Source organism: Embiotoca jacksoni, unplaced genomic scaffold, assembly GCF_022577435.1.
Source record: "Embiotoca jacksoni isolate LCO1_2020_lvr unplaced genomic scaffold, fEmbJac1.0.p SCAF_1, whole genome shotgun sequence".
NCBI classification, from domain to species: Eukaryota; Metazoa; Chordata; class Actinopteri; family Embiotocidae; genus Embiotoca; species Embiotoca jacksoni.
The window spans coordinates 20,172,578-20,195,949 of record NW_027185229.1 but is presented as its reverse complement, the minus strand read 5'-3'; the positions used below and the strand labels follow the sequence as shown (position 1 = coordinate 20,195,949).

The 23,372-nt window shown below is 38.5% G+C and overlaps 2 protein-coding genes across 2 annotated transcripts in view; one reads left to right on the top strand and one right to left on the bottom strand.

Annotated features, from left to right (window-relative positions):
• Nucleotides 1-11,574: 11,574 nt before the first annotated feature.
• The window catches only part of poc1a (POC1 centriolar protein A), a 41,271-nt gene continuing 29,473 nt past the window's right edge, over nt 11,575-23,372 (top strand). Inside the window, exons 1-8 of the mRNA XM_069146486.1 lie at nt 11,575-11,651; nt 16,095-16,179; nt 16,289-16,460; nt 16,706-16,885; nt 17,089-17,196; nt 17,318-17,433; nt 19,037-19,170; nt 23,214-23,282. Of these exons, the coding sequence (XP_069002587.1) occupies nt 11,637-11,651; nt 16,095-16,179; nt 16,289-16,460; nt 16,706-16,885; nt 17,089-17,196; nt 17,318-17,433; nt 19,037-19,170; nt 23,214-23,282 (879 nt within the window). The 5' untranslated portion in view covers nt 11,575-11,636. The remainder of the gene's footprint in view (nt 11,652-16,094; nt 16,180-16,288; nt 16,461-16,705; nt 16,886-17,088; nt 17,197-17,317; nt 17,434-19,036; nt 19,171-23,213; nt 23,283-23,372) is intronic.
• Nucleotides 13,004-14,544, bottom strand: b9d2 (B9 domain containing 2). Its single transcript, XM_069146500.1, has one exon. The coding sequence runs from the start codon at nt 13,705-13,707 to the stop codon at nt 13,180-13,182; it is 528 nt and encodes a 175-aa protein (XP_069002601.1). The 5' UTR covers nt 13,708-14,544; the 3' UTR covers nt 13,004-13,179.

The following is a 23,372-nucleotide window of genomic DNA, read 5'->3' as shown; positions in this document are numbered from 1 at the left end:
TTTCTGATATTGTTAAACTACGTCATATTTTTGGTGGTAACAGATCTTAATACATGGGTAGCTTTGTCCTGCCAAAAAAATATGTGAAATAGGAAAACCTTCCAATAGGAAAGATTGGAAAATATTCAGCATGCTCATGAGAAACCAACAACGATGGCAACAAAATTTATTTGGGTCGAATCCCTTTTCTAATAAATGACCATAAAAAGAGGAATAAAATAGATAGATAGATAGATAGATAGACAGACAGATAGATAGACAGACAGACAGACAGACAGACAGACAGACAGATAGATAGATAGATAGATAGATAGATAGATAGATAGATAGATAGATAGATAGATAGATAGATAGATAGATAGATAGATAGATAGATAGATAGATAGATAGATAGATAGATAGATAGATAGATAGATAGATAGATAGATAGATAGATAGATAGATACTTTATTAATCCCACAAGGGGACATTGTTTTCGCAACAGCAGGATTATAGACTGTGCTCCACACAATACTGGCTCCACCCAGAAAGAAGCAACTTCATTTGTCAAAAGGTTTTACCGGATTGACTCACGCAAGTTGACCAGTTTTGAATGTAAGCAGTGAGAAGGATTAGGAGTGTAGGGTCAAGTTAGATAGCTCAGCCATACCTAACACAGTATCTTCTGGCTCATTGACTTCTATGCTATTTTTGTACTCTCAACTACGTGACATAAAAAACACACCACTCCACCCCCCCACCCCTAACTCCCCTCTCTACACACACACACACACACACACACACACACACACACACACACACACACACACACACACACACACACACATTTATAAACAAAAATAACCCCACATGCATAAATAGTTGCATTTCAAGTGTGTCTGTATATGTGTGTGTGTGTGTGTGTGTGTGTGTGTGTGTGTGTGTGTGTATGTGTGTATCACTAAAGTCTTCATTAGCTATAACGCAAGTGTTAATGGTATAAAATGCATGACCAAATTGACACTTGCAGTGCAAACTAAACTTGACCAGCAGCTTTTCTAACTCACCCGTAGGAACTTATGTAATAGAGGTTTTTCCACTGGGTGTCATCTTTGCCTGAAGCGAGACTGTAAGACTGTTGTTCAAAACAGATGGCAGTCTATTCTCCACAGTAAAAAGGGCAAATAATAAATTTTAGTCATGGCTTTGTGTAACATTCACCATTTTTTTTGTTGTTGTTGCTTTACTACAAAAGACCTGGAGGCATTTTGGTTGGTCTCAACAGTGAAAACAGTGTGTAGCCCAACAAGTATGAGCCTGACAGAGACCGACGCTTTTCTGCTGCTGCTGCTATTGTTGCTGTTGTAGTGGTCTGTTTACAGTTTAAGTTTTGAGGCTCTGTGCTTCCAAATGCTGTATAATGAAGGTTGTTACCATTTGTGCTGATGCCTGTATACGGGCAGTAAGTGCTGATGGGCAGCAAGTAGAGATCAAGTACAAAATTGTGAAGGAGACAAAAAAAAACGTTCTAAAAGCCAGTCTGTGATTATGCTAGGTGTATTTTTCAGAGTGGAAGAAGCAATTAGCCCCACGGTGACTTCATCCACTAAGCTTCATGGATTCGAGGCTGGTTTCTGTCTGAACTTTACTTCTCAGAAGATTACTTCCTCATTACGGGGAAAACACTGACACATGAACAGACAAAGGTCCTTTCAGGTAACAGATGCATTTTAAACACATAAACACACATGAGCACACAACTCAATATTTTGTTCTTATTAAATATCTGTCCACAACCATGCCATCATGTCTCTGTGTCTGTCTGCCCCAGAATGAAGCTGATTAAAACAGCATTGAATTTCAAAGGTTTAAACATTCCTCTGTGTTTCAGACAATGACTTTCATTGCAGCTGGGTTTTTGAAAACAATGCATCCTCTTTCAGGATTGCAGGGTCATCTTTCAAGATGAGTTTTCTTTAAAATGTAACGAGATCATTTCATCCCCCTTCGTTCTCTGGGCTTTACAGAATTAGAATAGATAGAGGTGTTGCTGTGTTGGAAGCATATGAGATCGTAAGTTGTTCAGAGGCAGACTTGGCAAAGCAAAGTTAAACTTAAATTTAGAAGAAAATACAGAAGAAAGTGTTGTCATAATATCTGGGGCTGCTGCTTTTATAGCTAAAGATTTAATGAAAATAGTTGTCTTAATTCAAAATAGTTGTTCAATTCAGGATCATGTTTTGGTTGTCTTTGACACTGGCCTTGCTGCTACCTTCAGGGTCCAGATAGCTGTAAGTCCTTGGGGCCTACTGGCATTTTACCATGTGACTGCTGCACTTTTTCAGCAACCTGAGAGGTGAAGTTTTAATGTTTCTGAATGAATTGCATGCACTCATATGCATATAGAAAGATGCCCTCAGGATACATGATTGCAATGCTATGTCATTACTGGATCAAAAATTGTGGAATTAATGTGTTTGTTCAGCAGTAGTTATTATGTTGCATTAAAAGCTGTTAAGGGTCATTCAGTCATGCACTTATGACATGGCAACTGTATACAGTACAAACTGCATTCATGCTTTGATTTACACTGAATAAGTTGACATAAATCTTGTTACGATAACATGCTCTGTTTAAGTCAGCCATGTTGTATTTATAACTCACCACTAGTATAGGAGCGTCATTCAAATTTTAAAATGATGCTGGTCAACTGCCATTCAGCTCTTTATAATGATCTGATCAGTTTATCAGTTGTATAATACATTCAAGCCTGTAAATCCCAAACTGTATACAGTACCAATTCATTTGTTTTTGAATTTTAAAAAAAACCCTGATCATTGATTTGATTATTATAACATAACCATGTTTATTTTGATTGTCTGTTTTTTATGCTTTTAATGTGAGGAAGAGTGCTACTTACTGTAAAATACTCAGTATTACCCTTTGAGTGAGTCTGCATGTGATCATTATTATCACATACACATTTATTATCGGCAATATAATGCATTGAAACCATAGTGGCCCAAATCAGTCCCATGGTATTTAAAAGTCACCACCTGTCAACAGTATAAATGACATTTGTTAGTCCTGTCTATGACTTCAGTCTTTCAGTCCCATTACATTTCTAACACAGTGCCTGTATACAGTGAAAACTCTATTCATATTCTAAGTACTCAGACCAGCATGCTTATGAATAAGCTCATTATGATGACCAGTACAGTGTATGAGTTGTACGCTAGAATACTGTAAAGCCTAATTCTGGTGTTTAATGCTCCATGGCATCTACGACTCAGCCAATACATTAGGCTGGTGAGTTTAGTTGGATTGTTCCAGTTTACTTTGATGTTTAATCCTTGTTTCATGTTTATGGGGACAAAAATACACCATGGGTTTTATGAAGAGAGTTTTGCCAAATTGATCACCTGAACTCTGTAACTTTATTAGATGTATTGTTGCTGGATCCAGTGGCTAACGTAATTTGACTTGTCGTTTTTTCTTTTAACACAGGCAATCATGAGACATACTGAAAATACTGATGGTAACTCCTTCCATTGAATATACTTCTAAGGTCAAGCGGTTTTTGCACTGGCTATTGCGCAATTACCTATCCTGTGGAAAACAAACCAAGACTACAAGAGCCATGACTGTTCTTGCCACACAGCAGAGAACAATGAGAAAAAAAAAAAATCCCCTGAAAGCCATATTAAAGACGTCCTGTCGGAGTTAAAGTAAGTGTACTGATTGTCTATGGAAATCCCTTCAGTTTTTGAAGCAGGTAGAGCGGGTTTGACACACTGTAGTATCAATTCCTTGTGACTCTTGTGTCCAGTTAAAGGATTCATGGCAACGTTGGCAGTTTCATATCATCAGAAATAACATGACTTTAAAATCGCTAATTTTGCAGACACAAATATTTTGTAGTAGTGTTTGACTGTGTTAAATATGACTTAGTCACATGGCGATGGCTTTGTCATCTTGAGATATTAAACAAAGTTTTTTTTTTTTTAAAGCTCTCACCTTTGATTTTTTCTTTTATCAATCAATATCTTACTGTTTTGTTTGCAGACTAATTATGTCTGCATTATGACTAATTATGTCTGCATTATGACTAATTATGACTAATTAATACTTGATGATCACCCATTTCAAGGAAATACTACAGCGACTACAACATACAGGAAACCTCACTGCCAAGCCTTCGTTTACTGTTCATCTTTTTATAGTGGTTCCTCTATGGCTTACTAGAGCATGACATCAGAGAAGAATTTAACTGCGGATGCTGATAGGCTGCAAACAATCCTCACCCTGACTTCATTGTTGGACAATTTTCTCTCTCACGAGTTTCTTATGTTAAGTAATAGCTTGTTTGCAAGCAGACTGCATGTACACTGTAGTTTGCAGTTTGTGGAGCTTTTTCAGTGCTCACAGACTACAACAGTGTGACAGTTAACACATCTCAAAGTTTTGAAAGCCTAATTTAAACCTGCAACCTGGACATGATGCGTCTAATGATATCAATCAAAAATAAATGATGGTAACACTCAATTTGCTGATTATTTCAGGTTTATCTTCCATAATCTGACAGTTAAATGGTTAACTACAAACTCAACTGTGGTCCAATTGTATCTCTGTCAGCTTGTCTAATTGCGGTGATTACTGCCATTGTCTGTAATTGACTTGATGTCATGTAAATGAGGGTCACTCAATGATTTCTCGAGTATAAATAAAGGTTGAATGAATGAATGAATGAATTTAAAGGGTCTGCAATTACCTAGGAACTTCCTAGGAAGTGTAATTGTGTACTTTGGTGCCCAAGAACAAAGAGATAAAAGCTGAAGTAAAATCAAAGTAATACTTTTTTTTATTATAGAATCATTATTTGAAATTGAATTCTGAATTTTATGCTTGCATCAAGTCAAATTTCACCAGCCGTGCACTAACCAGATACTTCTGTGATTATAGCAATTGTACTGACTAACAGACCCTATTTACCCAATTATTCGTACCAAATACAAAGTTATTTCTTATGACACTCTCACTTATAAATTAGAGAGTCTTTAAATGGATACCAATTATTTTGACAGTTCCATAAAAAATAAAAAAAATTACTTCGTGGATGAAGATTAGTTATTGACAGGGCATGAAGAGTTTGAAGGTTTTGGATCACAAGGACGTTGCCACATGACGATGGACATAGATTGTCCAGCGCCCAGGCTCACCAGCTGGACATTCCTCTCCCTCTTCGGCCTCTTGAAACACCTCCACAGACAGACAAGGCCATGTTACAGATAAGAGCCAAACAACCCAGAATCTCTTCACGTGTAGTCTGCTTTTATTAGTGGTCATAATAATGGTCATTATACATAGAGGACATCAAGTTTTATGTTTAACTTTAATTTCTGTAAAACAAACTAAATCTTTGTTGTCACTCTTTATGTAATCATTAGTGGTTTTGTTGAGAAAAAAAAAGGTCTAATATGGTTAATGTTTGTTTTGACATTCGCCGCCTGTTTCAACCTTCGCTCTAGTAAGACCTGAGTGAGACTTTGTCCTCGTCTGCCAAAAGGCTTAAAGGCAGATGAGGAACAAGGAAATACAAAGGTAACATACCATCAGCAGATGTCAGTAGGTTGTTCTACTGAATTGTTGGTAATTTCAGCTTGAGAATTTCTCTCTCAGACTTCCTCTTCATTTACAGCCTGATTTATGTTGGTGAACAGAAGGGTTAAAAAAATACTCCCCACCCCAAAAAAAAAAAAAAAATCAAGCTTAATAATTTCAGTCCCTTAGGTAAACCACAGTAAATCAAGTGCTGCTTTTTATGCAACTAAGCTTTTAAGTAATGAGATATTCTGTTGTGTGCTTGATTGTACCACTTCACTCACTGTTTTTGAGAGAGAGTATTGTTATATTTAGAGTATTTACTGTATGTTTGTGCGTGACAGCAAACGCTGATAAACAGATTAGAGCCACAGCAGCAGAGTCTTGGAATAGTTCAGTCATTCCTTTGGCTCCCTGTGGGCCAAGCAACATGCCATTCCTTCTTCTTTGACAGGAGGCTCACTGACAAAAGTACTTTCATTAAACAAATCTGTTATGCAAGTGAAGTCATTATAGCCCAGCAAAGGAATGTTATCGTGTACACATTAGTATGATTTTATCATCCATAGGAAGCCTTTCTGAACTGTGGACGTCAAATAAACTGAACTCTGGTGAGAAGGCATCAAAAACCTGCAGTGACATCATGACCTCTGTTTCTATATCACTGCGGGTGCTACCAGCTTGTTTCTGCACCCTGCAGGTAAAAGGGCATCAAGCAAATAAGAAAAAGACATTGAACCTTTACTCTCATAAACCAGGCTAAGAATGGGCCCACACCGGTTTATGGCTGTCTTTATTTTTTTTACTGTTTTGATTTCCCTTTCTGTCAGGGTGAGTTATTTACTGAGTTTCCTATTAGAGGGCTGTATATGTGCGGGCAGCGATCTCTATGGAAGAATTGTTAATTTGATGATGCCCTGCCAGACATTCAGGCACATTCAGAAAATTTCAACAAGTGCATTTCCTTAATTCCTTCATAGACTTTATCACAAACAAAAGAACATATTCTCCCTGGTAATACCTGCACAGTATAGACTCTGAACTTTAATAATTGCCACTTACAGCCTTTTTAATTGATCACCTTCACGTGTGAAACACTGATGAGACCAAACTTGTCTTTGGCAAATGAGAATTACTTTTTAATTCACAAAATTAAAAAATTAAAAAATTTACCTTTAACCTCAAATAGCTTAAACTCACAGGCCAAAAATAAAATGTGCCAGCAAATCCCACACCACATCCACATGACACTGCAGCTGTTTTTGGACTGTGCTTTAAAACTACCCTTTTAGCATGATAGTGAACTGCTGCAACTAATGTTTAAGAGTCCTAAAACATGGACGTGAGTCAGCACTTTTGCATCATAGGTTCTCCTATCAGATTTCCCAAGCTTTTTTTCCACAAGATGTGATTTATGCACAGAAAATATTATTTGTTTATAGAGGCCAGAGGGTTTCGCATAGTATTTTCATGTGTGAATGTGAATCAGATTTGGTAAAATTTTACCTGTGAAGTCTGAGGCAGAATAGCACTAGTAACAATTTCAGGATCAAACACTGAAAGGGTTTGGACATTGCCCTGTTAAACAAAACATACGGACTCTATGAGCCATTAATTACTTTAATTAACTAACTTCACCCAAAATCCAGAGCAAAAGCATGCCTTAATCAAATTACTTGACAGTTTCTTTTCTCCAAAGATGTTTGTGCCAATGCTCCTGTTGTGGATGTTTTTTCTCCTTTATTTCACAGAATGTCAGAGATAAAGACGCTGCTTTATCATCTCTGTGCATTTGTCTTAACAGGTTTTAAATTATTAATAAAAATAGCATAACAACAGGCAGGTAATTACTGTTTTTTAAACTTTTATCTCCAATATAGGATTCAGATTCTATTTAATCCTTGGCATGACAGTACAAGTGCAGGCTGTCTTTGACATGGGAATAAACAGAACACAGTGCACTGCATATGACAAGAAACTGGATGCTTTAACCTTCTCTCCGCCCTGAAAAAAAAACAACCTGAACACCGTTATGCTGCAACTGCAAAGCATGACATGAGGCTCATTTTAGAGTGGGGACATTTTCATGAATATTTTATATCACAGTACATACCCATAAAAAACCTTTAAACAAAAAGCTTTATTTAAGGTTATGATTTTTTATTTTTTTTTAAGATAGTGTTTTGGACTTTGCTACCACTGTTAAAGACTTTGTTTCTTTTACTGAATATCTTTATGGAAGACGTTTGTAAGTATTTTATTTTTTGTCATGGGACTGTTGAGCCAAACCATGTTGTGACAGACAGCAACATAATGGAGGCAAACCTATGTACATTATCATAAACATTCAGGGGATTAACGAGCCTTAACATTTCCTCATTTCAGGAGATGCATATTTTCAGTTTGGTCTCTAAAAATAAACCACTTCATGCACTCTTCTAGCATTGTTGCATTGAAGCTGTGCAACAATGAAAACAAATTCCTTCTTTGGTTTGTTTGCCTGTGAAGGAGTTGACAGAATCGAGGCGATCATTTAAAAACCTGAGGGAGAAGAATGTTGTCAAATATGTTTCCTTCACTCAAACAAAGCATTGAATGAAAGTCTATTAAACATTGCCAAAGAGCTTTTAAACACAACAACGTGTTCAGACACTGTAAAACCCCTCGTCACACTCGTTTGTGTGACTCAGATCTCGTCATAGTGTATTTTGTGAGACTTCAGACCACATACTTCACCTCTATCATGCTGTCATGAGTACATTCACATGATAAACATGGCTGTACCCTTATGAGGCTATAAGTGAGATTGACGGTTGTTATGAAATCATTTTCTGTTCCTATTCAACATATCTCAGTTTCATATGAAGGCAGGCTTGTAGATCATTTCTAAACCTGTCACACAAGAAAAGGGTCAGAGAGGAACTTAAATCTAAGGAAATAATGATTGCTTTTTCATACCCTCACACCAAAAGTTAAAAAGAAGATATCAGCTTTATTTTTGGTATCTTTGCTGCCCTGATGCTGTCAAACACTTTCCTGTTTGCCCAAAGTTGTGCCACGTTGACAGAAGTCATGTTTCCCACATACTAAGGATGTGGGTGCTGAAATCTGAGTACATTGCTCCATGGGGCCTTTATGAACCTGCTCTGTAAATGTCAGCCCCCTAATCCAAGGCATTGTCGAGATGAGATGTTTGTTTATGCCACACATAAAATGGGTGGGAGAACCTGTCTTGGCCTAGTTTAGCAAAAAGACTGGAAGCTAAACAACTTGCTGAAATCTGAAGTTAAAAAATTAAAATAAATCAAACATAAGTGAAAAAAAACTAAAAACAAACATTGAAGACGTTGTTCTTCATCTCAGCCTATTGTAGCAAGACGAGGTGCATGAAAAAACAGACGTTGTCAAGATGTGAACTACTACTCCAAAACAGTCTCTTTTAAGATTGTGTTGTCTGGTTAGCCCCCTAACTAGCCAGTATATCCAGCTCAGTTTGACTTTTGTCACAAATGAGTCAAGGACTCATATAGCTAAAACATAGACCGTAAAAACATCCTTTTTTACTGAAAAGGAAATTGTGTCTACGGACCAAGGCCAGATTATTTTCAGTAAACTATTTCCTGCTGCCCTAGATAATATGCAGCGTGACTTTTGGCATTGATACTGACATTGACTTTATTGCTTTGGAACCTAGAAGTGCTGCTGAGGACCTTTATGCATGGTAAAGATCTGACTCCACGTGCATGTGTGTGTGTGTGTGTGTGTGTAAACGACGGCGGTGTGTCAAACGTGACCCTGATTTCTACAGTTACTTATTACAAATATTTAACTGTGGTGAAAAGGATTCCAGTCGATTAAGCTGTTTCTCTTTCTCCTTCCGTCTCCTTCCAGTCAACGTCTACTGGAAACAAAGGGCGTTACCTTTGTCACGAAAAACGTGAACCTTTCCCCATTCTCATATAAAGAAAAACATATTGATGTGTTGCATTGCATGATTTTGTTTTATGAAGCAGTGCATGAAAAGTCTGTAATGTATGTGATGAAGTATTATTGTAACTATTTAACCTGGTGGGTGTGTTGTTTTCTCTTGAGGCCGGACTGTGTTTGAGTATTTCATTAACATTTTTGAAAAAAGGCCCATGGGTTATGTGATTTGTTGCTTGTTTTTGCATTACATTCTAAAAAACAGAAACAATACCACATACTGAGAAAATAATATGAAAACAAGATAATTGAGGCCATTGATGCCATACAAATCTGTGGTAACAGCAAAGTATTACATCATTTGAGGGATGATTTTCCTGGTTATATGACACAGTGTCCTCACAGCTCAAATGGCCCACAAGGGTTTTAGTTAAAAACAGGTTTGTGTTACTGATTACGTGAACAGAGAAGGTTGTTTCTTAAATCATTTATCCTCGAAATGTCACATTTAAGTAGTTAAATTAGTATTTGTCGATGCAGTTTTTGTTGACTCCTTCCACCCTTTGTAGCCCTGTGATGATTGTAATCTCAATTATTTTACTTTTAGCTTTGGCAGACAATATGACAAAAAAATGGTACAAGTGAAATAATCTGACCTGCAATCGGTGAGGTAACCTATGCCTTTACTATGGCGTTGACATGCTCTACATTTGCAAGAGTGATGCTCAAAACAGGATTACTCACCGGGCAACGCTGTCCGAGAGCCCCAAAACCATTCATGCTTCAAATGTTTTGGCTGGTTTGTGCTACATTAATGAAACCTGAATACACCATCAAGTATCAACTGACATTATGAAGGACCATGAAGAAGATCTCATGTTTTATTACCTCATCTTTAGGGTCATTCTTGACGATGGTCCCTTTGTCATAATTTTTTTTTTAAACCTTCATATATCTGTAAAGAATATTGCATATTCTTAAAGTTGTGTATGTGTGTGTACAAACTTTGACCATCTTGTTCGCAGTTTTCACAGAAGACATGTTGACATGTCACATTAGAGAAAGCACAGGAGTAAACAATGATGTTCATCACTAGGACACTTGAAGAAGACGTCATTAAAGTTATCCATAACACCTGTGCTTTTCTTACTGTTACAGGGCCTTCTATTAAGTTAGTCTGACCATGGTGATATAAATAAAGACGTAAGCTGTTCAATTAGTTTTTATTTAAACTCAGGTTAAAATATGTATATACATTTTTAGCACACACACAGCATTTGGAAATGATATGTGTAGAAGAGGTATTCAAATTGTTTGTTTAAGAGAAAGTAGCAAACTTACATTTGCAATTTTACATGAGAAGTAACAGTAACAAAATATAAGTTAAATAATTAAAGTACTCAAAAATGCTCCTGTCAGAGAGGGCAGCATTTTAATGTTGTTGCATCATATGTTATAGACAGCTATTAATAGCTGTAAGATAAATGCATATGAGTAAAAAGGACAATACCTGAAGAAATTCAGTGGAATACAAGAAAAGGTAAAAATGAACATCAGCTATTTGATAGTACTTTTCATTTATCTTATTGTTGCGTGAAAAATGACATATATCTACATTAAAAAGAGGTTTACAGATGCCAGCTGCAGCAAACGCCACTTAAAAAGCATTCAAGGGAACGCAAGTAGTGCAACACTGCTGACACCTAGTGGCAAGAGTAGGTCACTACACTTTAAAAAAAATCCTTAATTTACGATCTACATGGATCAATATTATAGGCGTAATTTGCTCCTATCCCTTTTTAAATATTATCCGACCACACTCGTGCAAAATTACCAGCGTTTTATGGAGGTTTTTGTCAACAGGCACGTTATTCGGGGTCACGTCCCCTTTAAGAAGAGCGACCAGCTGCTCGGCGCCCAATCGCGGCGCGTAAACTGAATTTTTGTTGTTGTCAGCAACTACCGGTTAGCTCTAAACTAGCGGTGAGCACAGCGCCTGGCGAGACAGCGGGACGACATTGTGTGATCCTCACGTCCTATTAACGGACCAGAAGAGCGTGTTTTTTTTTTTTATTATTATTTCGCTCCCAACCGGGTGTTTGTCTCCGATATCAGAACAAACAAAAACAAAAATGACTTCTGGACTGGTGAGTTTTAGCTGCACGGCACTTGTTCCCTGAACCACTCAGATGAAGCGCGTTTCACATTGGCTTCTCGGTACATTTAATAATCAATTGATTTATTTATTACTGCAGTTGTGATTTTTTTTTTTTTTGACGTGGCAACTTTCACTTGAGGATAATTTACCACAGCTGCATTTAGGGGCTAGAGTACATTATTAAAGTAGATAATTTGAAGCTTGTTGCTATAGTTACGTGTCTGTAAAGGATGACCGCCTTGCACACTAAGGCAGCAGTATTTCTAATCCAAAAAAAACACAATACTTAATGAAAAAAAAAAAAAAAACATTATAGTAAGCATTTTCATTATATGAGGGTTTTTTTTTCTTCCCCATTTTGATACTTTAAACAAATTTACTGATACTTACACACTTTTACTTTTAGTAAGGTTTTGAATGCAGGACTTTTACTTGTAGTGGAGTATTTTCACAATGTGGTATTAGTACTTTTGCTTCAAGGACTTGAATACCTATGCTTTTGGTCACACGTATATATGTCTGGCAGGGGCTAAAGGGTAATACAAACACAATACATGTCCAAGGTTGAGGTTTATAACTAGTTTTAAAGCTATTGAGCAGCTAAAACCTCACAAATACAAATTAACCCACTATGAAAAAGGAAATGTCATACTTTAGTTGTATTTCATTTTATGCGTCACAAACGGTCAATCGTGTTTACTGCTATAAATTTACATTTGTCATATACATAGCCAGTGTCACATTTACGTAAACTTGTGAATTGTGCTATTGAGCCTGTGTAATATTATCATTTCATGTATGTCGTTTATGTGACATACTTGGGTTGCAGATTTAAGAAATTATTTAAAATCCTGCCTTTTTAGTGGATAAACACAAATACTAAGAATCTGCCAGAGATGTATATATATATATATACCCCATAATATTGTGCTTATATGTGCACACACATTTAAAGTGTACATTGAGGATGCATGTGTATATGTTTTATTATGTTCCTGTGTTTATTGGAAAATCATTGCTCTTTGCACTGTTTTTATATTTTGCATAATTTACAGTTTAAAAAAAGTTATTGTGGTAGTATCACAATAGTCAGCATATTAAACTTTTTTTTAAAATCACAACAATACTGTATCACACATATTTAGAAAAACACCTGCTGCTCTCACTGAGTGCTTCTTAAAAATAAATACTTTTATTTTCCAAAAAAATATTTAAAAAAATCAAATGCAAGTAAAACTATGAGCTCAGCACAGTATTATATGGTACATGTATTTAAGAAAATATGAAAAATGGGACATAATTGTGAGTGACAAAGTACATAGCAACAAGGAACCAACTTCGTTAAGATCAGGTTTTTTTTTAATTTACATACATCCGGTGTGTAAAAACATAAACGTAATATAGAAAAAAATGGTAGAAAACTTTACTAAAAAAAACAACAAGTAAATACAAAGGCTGTCCAACATATCCGTCTCAATTTCCTAGAGTTTTTTTTTTTTCCCCCTCATTACAAAGTCTCAGCTCTCGACGCCATATTTGTCGAAGTGCCTCATGATAACGCCCAGCTCCACCTCCACGGTCCCCATGGCCTCGGTGTGCAGTCTATATCTGTCCGCCCCGCTGTATATGAGGTCCGGGCTTCGGAGCTGGGGACCTCCGCCGACAAACATTTGCGCAAGCTGCTCTTGCCAGGAGCCGAGAGGCCTCCAGGTCGCGCAGCTTATCCGGTGATGTCCCGGGCTCGAGGGGACGTGGCAGTAGCCGTATCCGTACAGCTGGCAGCGTCCGAACGAGTCCTGGTGCCACACCTGAAGGTGGAGCTTCGGCCAGCCTTGGAGTCCCTTGGTGGAGTAGTGCAGGTCGATGGGATGACTCCAGTACGCCGTGTCTCCGGTTTGAGGGATGTCCACCTGGGTCTGACCCTCCTTCAGCCCAGACAAGAGACGCCATGCTCCTCCCGTGTGAACTCCCCATTTGCAAAAAAGGCTGTTTTGTGGGAAACCACTGGCCCCAACGATCTGGCCTATGATGTGCAGCTCGGCCATGACACGACTATCCACTTCAACCAGGACATGCGGCACCGAAAGTCCCCTTTCTTCTTCTCCCGAGTTTGACTGCTAGCAGTCGGTAGCAACGGCTCACGTCTCCTTGGTAACACAAGCCTGCCTTTCAGCCAACCTTTTTGTGACGTCAGCGATAATAAACCCGAAGTTTAGCCTGTCAGGCAGCACTTCCTTCCAAGATCAGATCCCACATTCGTAAATACGTTTAGTCACTTGATGTCTGACCAGTAACCAGATACGTTTAAACTGTACTCTTTTCAATATTATACCTGAGCAATAGTTAATTTGAATCGTAAAGATAAATGTTGGTAGACCATTTTAGGACTTGCTGCCTGACAGACTAATTGCAGGGCTTAGAGAGTTGTGCGTAGCACCGTTTCTGTCTTTCGCATTGTTAATAAAATAACATTAATGTATTTTTCCTTATTAGAAACAAAATACAAATTCCCTACATTTTGATTTCGCATAATCAGCCAGTGATGAAAGAATCCCGCTTCTAACAAGCTCCAAAATGATTTGTTAGTTTCTCGGGAATATAAACAGGCTTTCTGAGTGTAGGAACACGTGCAATGTGAAACAGCGCGACACCGCGGCCGTGAAGCTTCCAATTCAAGTCAGTGGAGTAATTTACTCAAGTACAATCCTTCATTTAAGTTGAACAAAATTGACAGTTGTTCTTATAAAATCGGGTACCCTATTGTGAATTATGCTACCCAACAGAACAGTAAATACAAGCAGAGCTGAAATGATTATCAGTAATTTTACAGGATTTAATTGGTAACTCTGTTATTAATGCAGTGCATGCACAATGCTCCAAATTTTATGGCACCTGCTTACAGAAGAATTTCCTGACTTTCTTTGTTATTAATTTAATTCTCTTTATTTTTTGTTAATCATTTTCAGGCATGGAATTAACGTCCTTTATTTATTTTTTTTAATTATAAACCAACTAATCAAGCGGTCCTTTGATAAAATAATCTGCAGATTAATCTTTTATAAAAGTATGTAAAAATTGCTTTGCTATATAATAGTTTAAAATAATTATCTACTTTTTTATATATATATTATTCAATTATTTATTATATAATTATTTACTATGTAAGAATTGTCAAATTTTGTTACTTGATTAAGACTCAGCTATAATACTAATGTAGATATTTTCACCATCCCATGCCCCATACTTTTGATAACCACTGTCAAATGTGTTTCCACCTATGTATGTAATGTTTGCAGCTGTGAAATTTGTTTTAGTGAGTTCACTTGTACACCAAGATTTGTGTAATCACATATATTACCATTTGTGATGCTATCTATAATTTATATTTGAATCTTACATTAAACTTAAGCATGTTTTGGTTAAGTTTGTGACCCTATCAAATAGTGTAGGAGCACAATTATTGTCTATAGCTATCACAACAAAGTATGATGGAGCATGATAACAAGCAACATGTAAAATTACTATTCCAGACACAGAATGGGGTTTAACATTGATCCACGCTCTTTGTGTATTCATCAGTCAGGGGATGCTTATCATCAATTTGTTCAAAATCTTGTCGAAAGATTTTCCAGAGGACTGGTGGCAGCTATGGTGACCTCTTTAATCCCATGCTTTTGGAATGAGATGTGTCACAAATGGTGGGTGTTTTTCACAGCAAACATTTTGACTTGTCGTAGCAGAAAACGCCCGTGTGTCACTAATACTGTAAACAATGACTCAATTCCATTAAAGTGTTCCAGTAAGCTGTGATAATAAGCCAACGTGCACAACGCCAGGACCCTGACACTGAAACAGCAAAGCTGGAGTTCATCCATCCCCAATTTTATTATAACACCTGTTCTTTTTCCTGGATGACTTGTAAAACTGTCTTCAGTAAAAAAAAGAAAAGAAAAAAAAAAAAGAAAACCAGCCCAATGTCTGAGTATGTTGATCAAATACATATGAATGCATAATGCATGTAGCTGGATTCTCAATAGCATTTTATGACACTTTGCAGTATGAGTATTTTACAAATCAAAAGTTTACCCTTTGATATTTGCTCACAAACTGTATTGACAACAGAGTGAGAACAGTTAAAGTGGCTGGACAAACTTTCAGCTCATTGTTGCGGAGAATATCATAATTTTGTAGCTAAGTATGATAATTAAGGGTTTGTTTGCTTTTTGTGTTGCCAGGCCACTGTCAGTCATATCGCACACCCACATAGTCCTGATGAAGCAGATTAGCAGTTGTTCTGTGTTAAACTCTTAATGAAAAACACCAAAGGATAATTTGTTGTAAGATTTTTAACTTAGCTTTTTGCCTATTTGACCTTGATTAATGACTATTGATTAATCCCAAATTTATGGTGTCTGTCTTTTTGTCTACATAGTCTGATCCGACCCTAGAGCGACATTTCAAGGGCCACAGGGACACGGTGACCAGTGTGGACTTAAGCTTCAACATGAAACAGATTGGTAACCACCTCATCTTTTATGAATCCGTGTTTGTTTGCTTTTCTTTTGTTTCATTTTCTGTGTGTATGTTGTTGTTCATACTCCATATTCTTGCTCCCTCCTCTCCCAGCCACGGGCTCTATGGACTCCTGCGTGATGATCTGGAACATGAAACCTCAGATGCGAGCGTATCGCTTTGATGGACACAAGGAGGCTGTCCTCTCCGTTCAGTTTTCTCCCTCTGGGCACCTGCTCGCCTCCGCCTCCAGAGACAGGACTGTACGTCTTTGGGTGCCCAGCATGTAGGTTTTGAAGAATCCCTTTTTTTGTGTAGCATCTTTCTTTATTTACTTTTTCAGTTTTTTGATTCCACATCAAGACTGCCACAAAGGACAATGATGCTGACTCATAAAGGCAGCAAAACAAGTTCTACTGAATACCGTTTATCTCCTTCTTCTACAAACCCAAAGGAAGGCACACATTGCTGAACACCCACTGAGTTTTGTTTGTTTGTTTTACACTTCAATGATGTCTTGTGTGCTTACAGGAAGGCTGAGTCAACAGTATTCAAAGCTCACACTGCCACCGTGCGCAGCGTTAATTTTTCTGGTGACGGACAGAATCTGGTCACAGCCTCTGACGACAAGACCATCAAAGTGTGGACCGTCCACCGGCAAAAGTTCCTCTTCTCTTTCAACCAGCACATCAACTGGGTTCGCTGTGCCAAGTATGAGACACAGAGACAGCTTTCACCACATAATATACTATCCAATTTTAGCAGTTAAATATCATTTGCTATACAAACATTTCTACTTGTGATTTTGTTTGTTGTTTTTACGCTTATGTATGACCTTTTAATTACTCTTTACATATTTTCTATACAGAGTTTAACCAGTTTGTGATTCACAATTTTTTATATATTTCTTGCAGGTTTTCTCCAGATGATCGTTTGATTGTGTCGTCCAGTGATGATAAAACTATAAAGCTGTGGGACAAGAACAGCAGAGAGTGCATTCACTCTTTTAATGAACATGCTGGGTGAGCACCTGCGACCAGAATGATACATGGGAAACGTAGATGGGAAATGTCATGAGGAATGAGCAAAAACAAAATGTTTTTGACAGTTTTTCTGCTTGCTTTATTTTTTTTGTCTTCCAAGTTATGCAAACCACGTGGACTTTCATCCCAGTGGAACGTGCATTGCTGCAGCAAGTACTGACAACTCTGTCAAGGTGTGGGACATCAGATCCCATAAGATGCTGCAGCACTACCAAGGTAAAGACACCTCAGAAAACCTGTATGAAGGTAGATCATGGTCATCTGATGGAGCAAAATCACACTGCATTTTCCAGCTTAAAGCAAAACTGTTATGTACTTTATTTAATGACAATATAGCAATCCTAACATTTATAGAATAACTTAATGTTTCTAGACTCTCAGATTAGTAATCCCTGATGTGTTATAGCTGCAATATTGCAATAACACCACAGTCAAGTTTTTAGCTTTTATTATATGATAGCTCATATAATAGCACGAAAACACAAAACCACAGCCCAGAGTTTGTGTTTGGTTTGGATATATAGTGCTTTCTCTAATTTCAGTAGAGGAGCTTAAATGGCAAACATTTAAAGTCTGCTCATTCCCTCCAAGCCGACTCTGCAATGCACCGAAAGTAAATCCTCACTTTTAAATACAGATTAGGTTCACGACAAATAATTGAAAGATAAAATTAGGCCTTAAAGCTCATGATCAGGGTGCTAATCAAGCTTAATGATTTCTTGCATATTCAATAAACCACATGTTGATGCCTTTTTGCCAGTCTGGCACTCAGTCTGATTGTTCTAACAGGCTCTCTTAAATGGATTTCAGTCGTGGGATCTAATAATGGATAATCACATCTGTCTGAGGAGATTGGGCACGAAGATAAAAGCTTCTCTCCTTTTCTCGGCTTTTCCACTTCACTTTACATGTTGTTATTTAGCAATTTAACCTGCCTAAAGTGTGACATTGTGGTTAAAATGTGGATTGTTTACTGTTAGACCCATGGGAATTATTTAAAATATACAACCCAGGCAGGTACATTATTAGAAAGCCTTAGTCCTGGTCCTTTAAGACATAGTGTATGGACGGGCAGCCAACGCCACAATGGCAGAATGGTGTTGTCTTGTAGCCATCTCAGATTATTGTTGGGCTGTTAATTCAACTGGTTTGGGGTTTATTGAGGTGTTTAGCATGTTCTCCGTCCCTGCATGAACCTGAGCCATACTAAAAAAAAAAAAATACACCAATCCTGCTTTTGCAGCTGCAGGTATTGTATCAGTATGTCATCGCATCTATAAGCCAGCAGAGGGACCTATCGCTCATCGAATGTCTTCTGTCCTCAATTTGACTTGAACTCACTCATCACATGGCAGAATATTTTCAAGTCTGGGGAGTTTGTATTGGCTACTCTACTTGATGTAATGGTCTATATTAATATTAACCGGGTGAGAAATCACTTAGTTATACAATAACTGGAGCAGTGTGATGTACAGCAGCAGTGCACTTCAAAGGCAAGCATCTGTCCCGGTGAAGTGTTTTAGAGCAAAACGTTTGCTCTTAACAGTGCCAGAGTTACTATGAAACAACTGACCTGGTCCTCTGACTTCCCGATAAGATGTTTTATAGTCCACACAAGTAATATTCAACACTATTTGGAAGATTGTCATTATTTTGATGAAAATAATCTTGAATCATTCCTTGTTATTTGACAGGCAGATGTCAAATATAACTGTTTGTCTTAAACTGCTGAAGGATATATATCAGTTTGAATTACTGTAACAAATTGTCTGTTCAAGTCCTGTTATAAACTGTGTGTTTTTGTGTGTGTGTTTTCTAGTCCACAGTGGCGTGGTGAACAGTTTGTCTTTCCACCCAGCTGGTAATTTCCTAATCACTGCGTCCAGCGATTCCACAATGAAAATACTGGACCTTGTAGAGGGCAAGCTACTGTATACACTGCATGGACACCAGGTAGACACACGCACGCACGCACGCACGCACGCACGCACGCACGCACGCACACACACACACACACACACACACACACATCATACTGGCCAAGCTGCACAGTTTGATGTCTGCTTGGTTCTCCAAAACGAAGCTTTAACCATGTTTCTCTTTCCCTCTTGGTGTGGGTGTGTGGGTGGGTATGTGTGTGTGTTGGGGGAAGAGTGGGGGGGGAGGGTTGGTGTGGACAGCTATGTGTGAAAGTGTTTGACATCTCCTTTGTGCATGTTTGATTCTCTAAAGTGTGTATGATGCCTTTTTTGTATGTAGTGTATTTTGGTACTTGCCTGGCGCAGGCGGCCCACTCATGGTGACTCATCTCAGGGTTGTTGGAAGGAAGCAGAACTGTGTTTCTGCCTCTGTTCCTCTGTATCCTCTCTCCTCCTTCTCTTCTCTTCCTTCTCCTCCTGCCGTTTTTTTCTCCGACCTCAGCACACCTCTCTGTTTGCCACCATCATCATCCTTTTCATTTTCCTCCTTTTCTTCCTGTATTTGCTCTTTCCTCCTCAATTTCTCCTACACATGATGCACTCGCATTTTGGCTGGCTGGCCGGCCGGACAACTGCGTGACTGTATCTGTTTGGTTGAACAGCTGACGGACTGGTCTGCTGGCTAGTTGTGGAAACCGGTGGCTTGCCAGCACCACATGTGGTCCATCTGTTTATCTATCCCTCTGCACGCTTTGCTCGTGTCTCATTTTGTCTGTTACCTGTGTTTCTCTCCAACCACTTGCCAAGTCTCCTCTCTCTGTCAGGATAAAAAAAAAAAAAAAAAAAAAAAAGAGCTTTTCCCCCCTCTCTCTTCGCGCCTCCAAATTTGTCATCTCCTGTACTTTGTCTCACTTTCTGTTGTTGCTCTTTTTGGCTCAGTGGTGACTCCACCAATCTGTTGGTGCTGGGAGCACTCAGAGTGCTAATTGTCTCTCCAGTCGCTTAGTTAGAGATTGGAGAAGACCCCCATCTGTTCAGTGTGGGTGTCCAGGTTTACGTGTTTACGTGTCTGCTTTGATGCCGTGTATGTGTGTTGACCTATGGGGATGTATTATATATGAAAACATGGAAGTGTTTTGCTGTTGGATCTGACAAACGTGTTGTTTGCCCAGCCTCGGGAGAACCTTACCTGGCTGGGTTGAATCGTGCTAATTTGGGTTAGTTTGTCTCTGCTCCACAGTCACACAAATTTCACAACCTGTCCAAAACTTTTTGTGAAGCAAGTCCTTCACTGAATGCATACGATTATTTTCGACCCCACGAAAAGGATGAGATGCGCTCTTCTGTAGCTTACGTAGCTCCTCTCCTGCTTGAAACTGGGATAGGGTGGGACAACGTCAAGTGACAACTGATTCAAAAGTTAAAAAGGAGGCGTCACAAAGACTAAAAAGCTTTCACTCCGCTGCTAGAAGTCTTGCGTCACGATGCTTTTTAGAGGATGTGCCAGTTTTGTATGTATCTAGTGCCCACGCACTACAAATAGTTGTGCCAAAAGGAAATCCGATCAACTGTTGATATCTGAAGACACAACCCAATCGTCTGTCCGATCAGCACTAATCGACAATCGGCACAACTCGCACAAGAAAACTGTTTGTGCTTTATTTTTTGTTGGCCAATCCTGCCACGTGCTTCCACTTCCATGAACTATGCGTAACCATGGCTCCTTTCTCCGCACTGCTATCTACATGCTTTATGTTTTTATGCGCAATACCAATTCTGACATATAAACATTGAACTTTTGCCAATGAAGCGTTCAGATTTGTGCTCTTCGTTGTTTTAAGTTAAATGTCTGCTCCTCTGATAATTGTAAGTGGAAAAATTCAGGTTCAAACATTTTTTTTATGCTGGTGTAAAGTGCAATTGTTACTGCAGAGACTGCATCATTACAGTTTTATGGCAACACGGACTAAGAAGTCGTATTTCATGTGGCTCAACCAGTTACTGCACTTAGAAGGAGATTTCAGAGAAATAACAGTACACTAAATAAAAACAGTAAAAGTATGTAATCATGTTTGTCGGTTATTTCTTTATGGAGAGCATCATGTGTATGTGGGACCTGTCTATTTTCTGCAACCTCTGTTCATTTGTCAGTACATAAAATGTGTCTGTTCATTGCTTTGTCAAACTGTGTGTGTGTGTGTGTGTGTGTGTGTGTGTGTGTGTGTGTGTGTGTGTGTGTTTGCACGTGTCTGGCAATGGCAAGTGCCAGCCTGGCAGCAGGCATTAGTCAGAGCACAGACAGAACATGCTGTCTGTCAGGCCGTCGCGTTGCCATAGTGACACTGTCTGCTTCTCTCAGGTGCTTCTGGGAAACCATTCCTCACCCAAACTAGCCTGTCTGGGTGCCAGCCACAGGACACGGCTCCCTTTTTTTCCCCCTCACAGCAGCCTCCCTGTCCATTTCTTTTCCAGTCTTTTGTTTGTTCTCTCCTTCATCCTCTCTTTGAACACAGTCGGAGGGCTCAAGCTCTAATCGTTGACCCTATTCTGCATTGTGAGGTGGAAAAAAAGAATAGACTAAGATAGAGTGCGAGTTTTAGGAGCTAGATCCCGTCTATGTTTCAGGTTCATACACGCACACACAAACACACACACACACATAGCATGCCAAAGTCCTGACACCAGCAGGTGATCCTTTTTGGCTCTGACCACATGTGACCTCACTCCACCTGAGTCTCTGCTTTTTGTTATCGATTGCTCCCTTGCAGTCTCACACACCCACCCCCTCCTCCACACACACCCACACATATACACACATTCAAGAGCTTCTCTTCAGAGCATAATATTGTTTCCTCGGATCGGTGAAAGATGTGGTATGAGTATTGGACACAAAAAAAACCTAGGAATGGTCTCCAGCTTTTGCTCATTGTACGTTGTGCACACAATTGCTGTGCTTTACTAGCAAGTGTGTTTGGAATATGTATGTATATATACATGTGTGTGTGTGTGTATATATATGTATGTATACTATATTCCTTATGTTGCATTAATTCCCCTTATGTTTACATTAACACTTTCACTGTAGCCATGTTTCTTGGCAGAGGAGAAATATTGAATTATTCATATTTTTCAGTTACTGTGTGTAATGTTTGGAAATGAATGAACGCTCGGAATGCAACACAGAGTGCCATTTTTACAAGTACTGTTTCAGCTTTTCAAATATTTCGGTTTGAATAAACTGATAAAAAGAAAATCCTCTCAATGCATCATTCAGTCTGTATAACTATAGTAATTTATAAAATGTTCAGTACAATTTTCTTAACGTTACTCATTTAATTGTATGTTTAGTGGGACAGCGGTTTCATAAGAGAGAACTGGAATTTGACTACATTCATAGTCATGAATAGATAATAATAATAGACACGACTTTTTTCTCAAACTTAGGTGTAGGAATGAAAACTCAAATGACATACATGTGACTAACTATACTATTACTCACATTTAAATAGGAATTATTTGCAATGAACTCCACTTGAGATAGTAAGGAAAAAACACATTTCCACTTCATATGATCATATGAGGTGAGTCTTCAGTTTGGCAGAAGCATATTTTGAAATCATTTAAATAGTTTTGGAAATATATCCAGACATACGAGGGTGTATCAAAAAGTTCTGCAAAAAGGAGCGCAGCACCGTATCGTGCATGGGACAGGAGGGAGCTATAACCTCGGTCAGTAAGTATTCCAAGTTACGTCACGGTGCTGCGCTCTCTGAAGTCTCTGAACGGTACAGTGCTTCTGGTTGCAGATCTGCATATCATAGAAGAGTGGACTATTGACGTTAGCGGAGGTCTGTGCTCTTTTAGTGCCCAGCTCATCTGAATTGGTTGACAGTTTTATGGAGCACAATATTTCTTAATGACAGTGACGTTTATGATTCTTAAAAATGTAGTTAACAGTTCGCAGCTAGGAGTTTGAGGATTATTGTCTTTGTTAAAAAGATAAGGAAACTAGACGAGGCCAAATTATGGTACAATTTTTCATTTCCCTCCCTTTGTTTCTCCTTCCCTTCGCTCCAGGGTCCAGTCACCTGTGTGGCCTTCTCCAAGACAGGGGAGTACTTTTCCTCCGGAAGCTCTGATGAACAGGTGATGGAACCTTCCTCTAATTGATCTTAAACATTGAACCTGATATAACCAGACTGATAGGCTTGCTTGTGTCTTGGCAGATCCATTATT

What these genes read in the sequence shown, in the direction of transcription:
- b9d2 (XM_069146500.1), bottom strand. Translation starts at nt 13,707, where the DNA reads ATGGCCGAGCTGCACATCATAGGCCAGATCGTTGGGGCCAGTGGTTTC.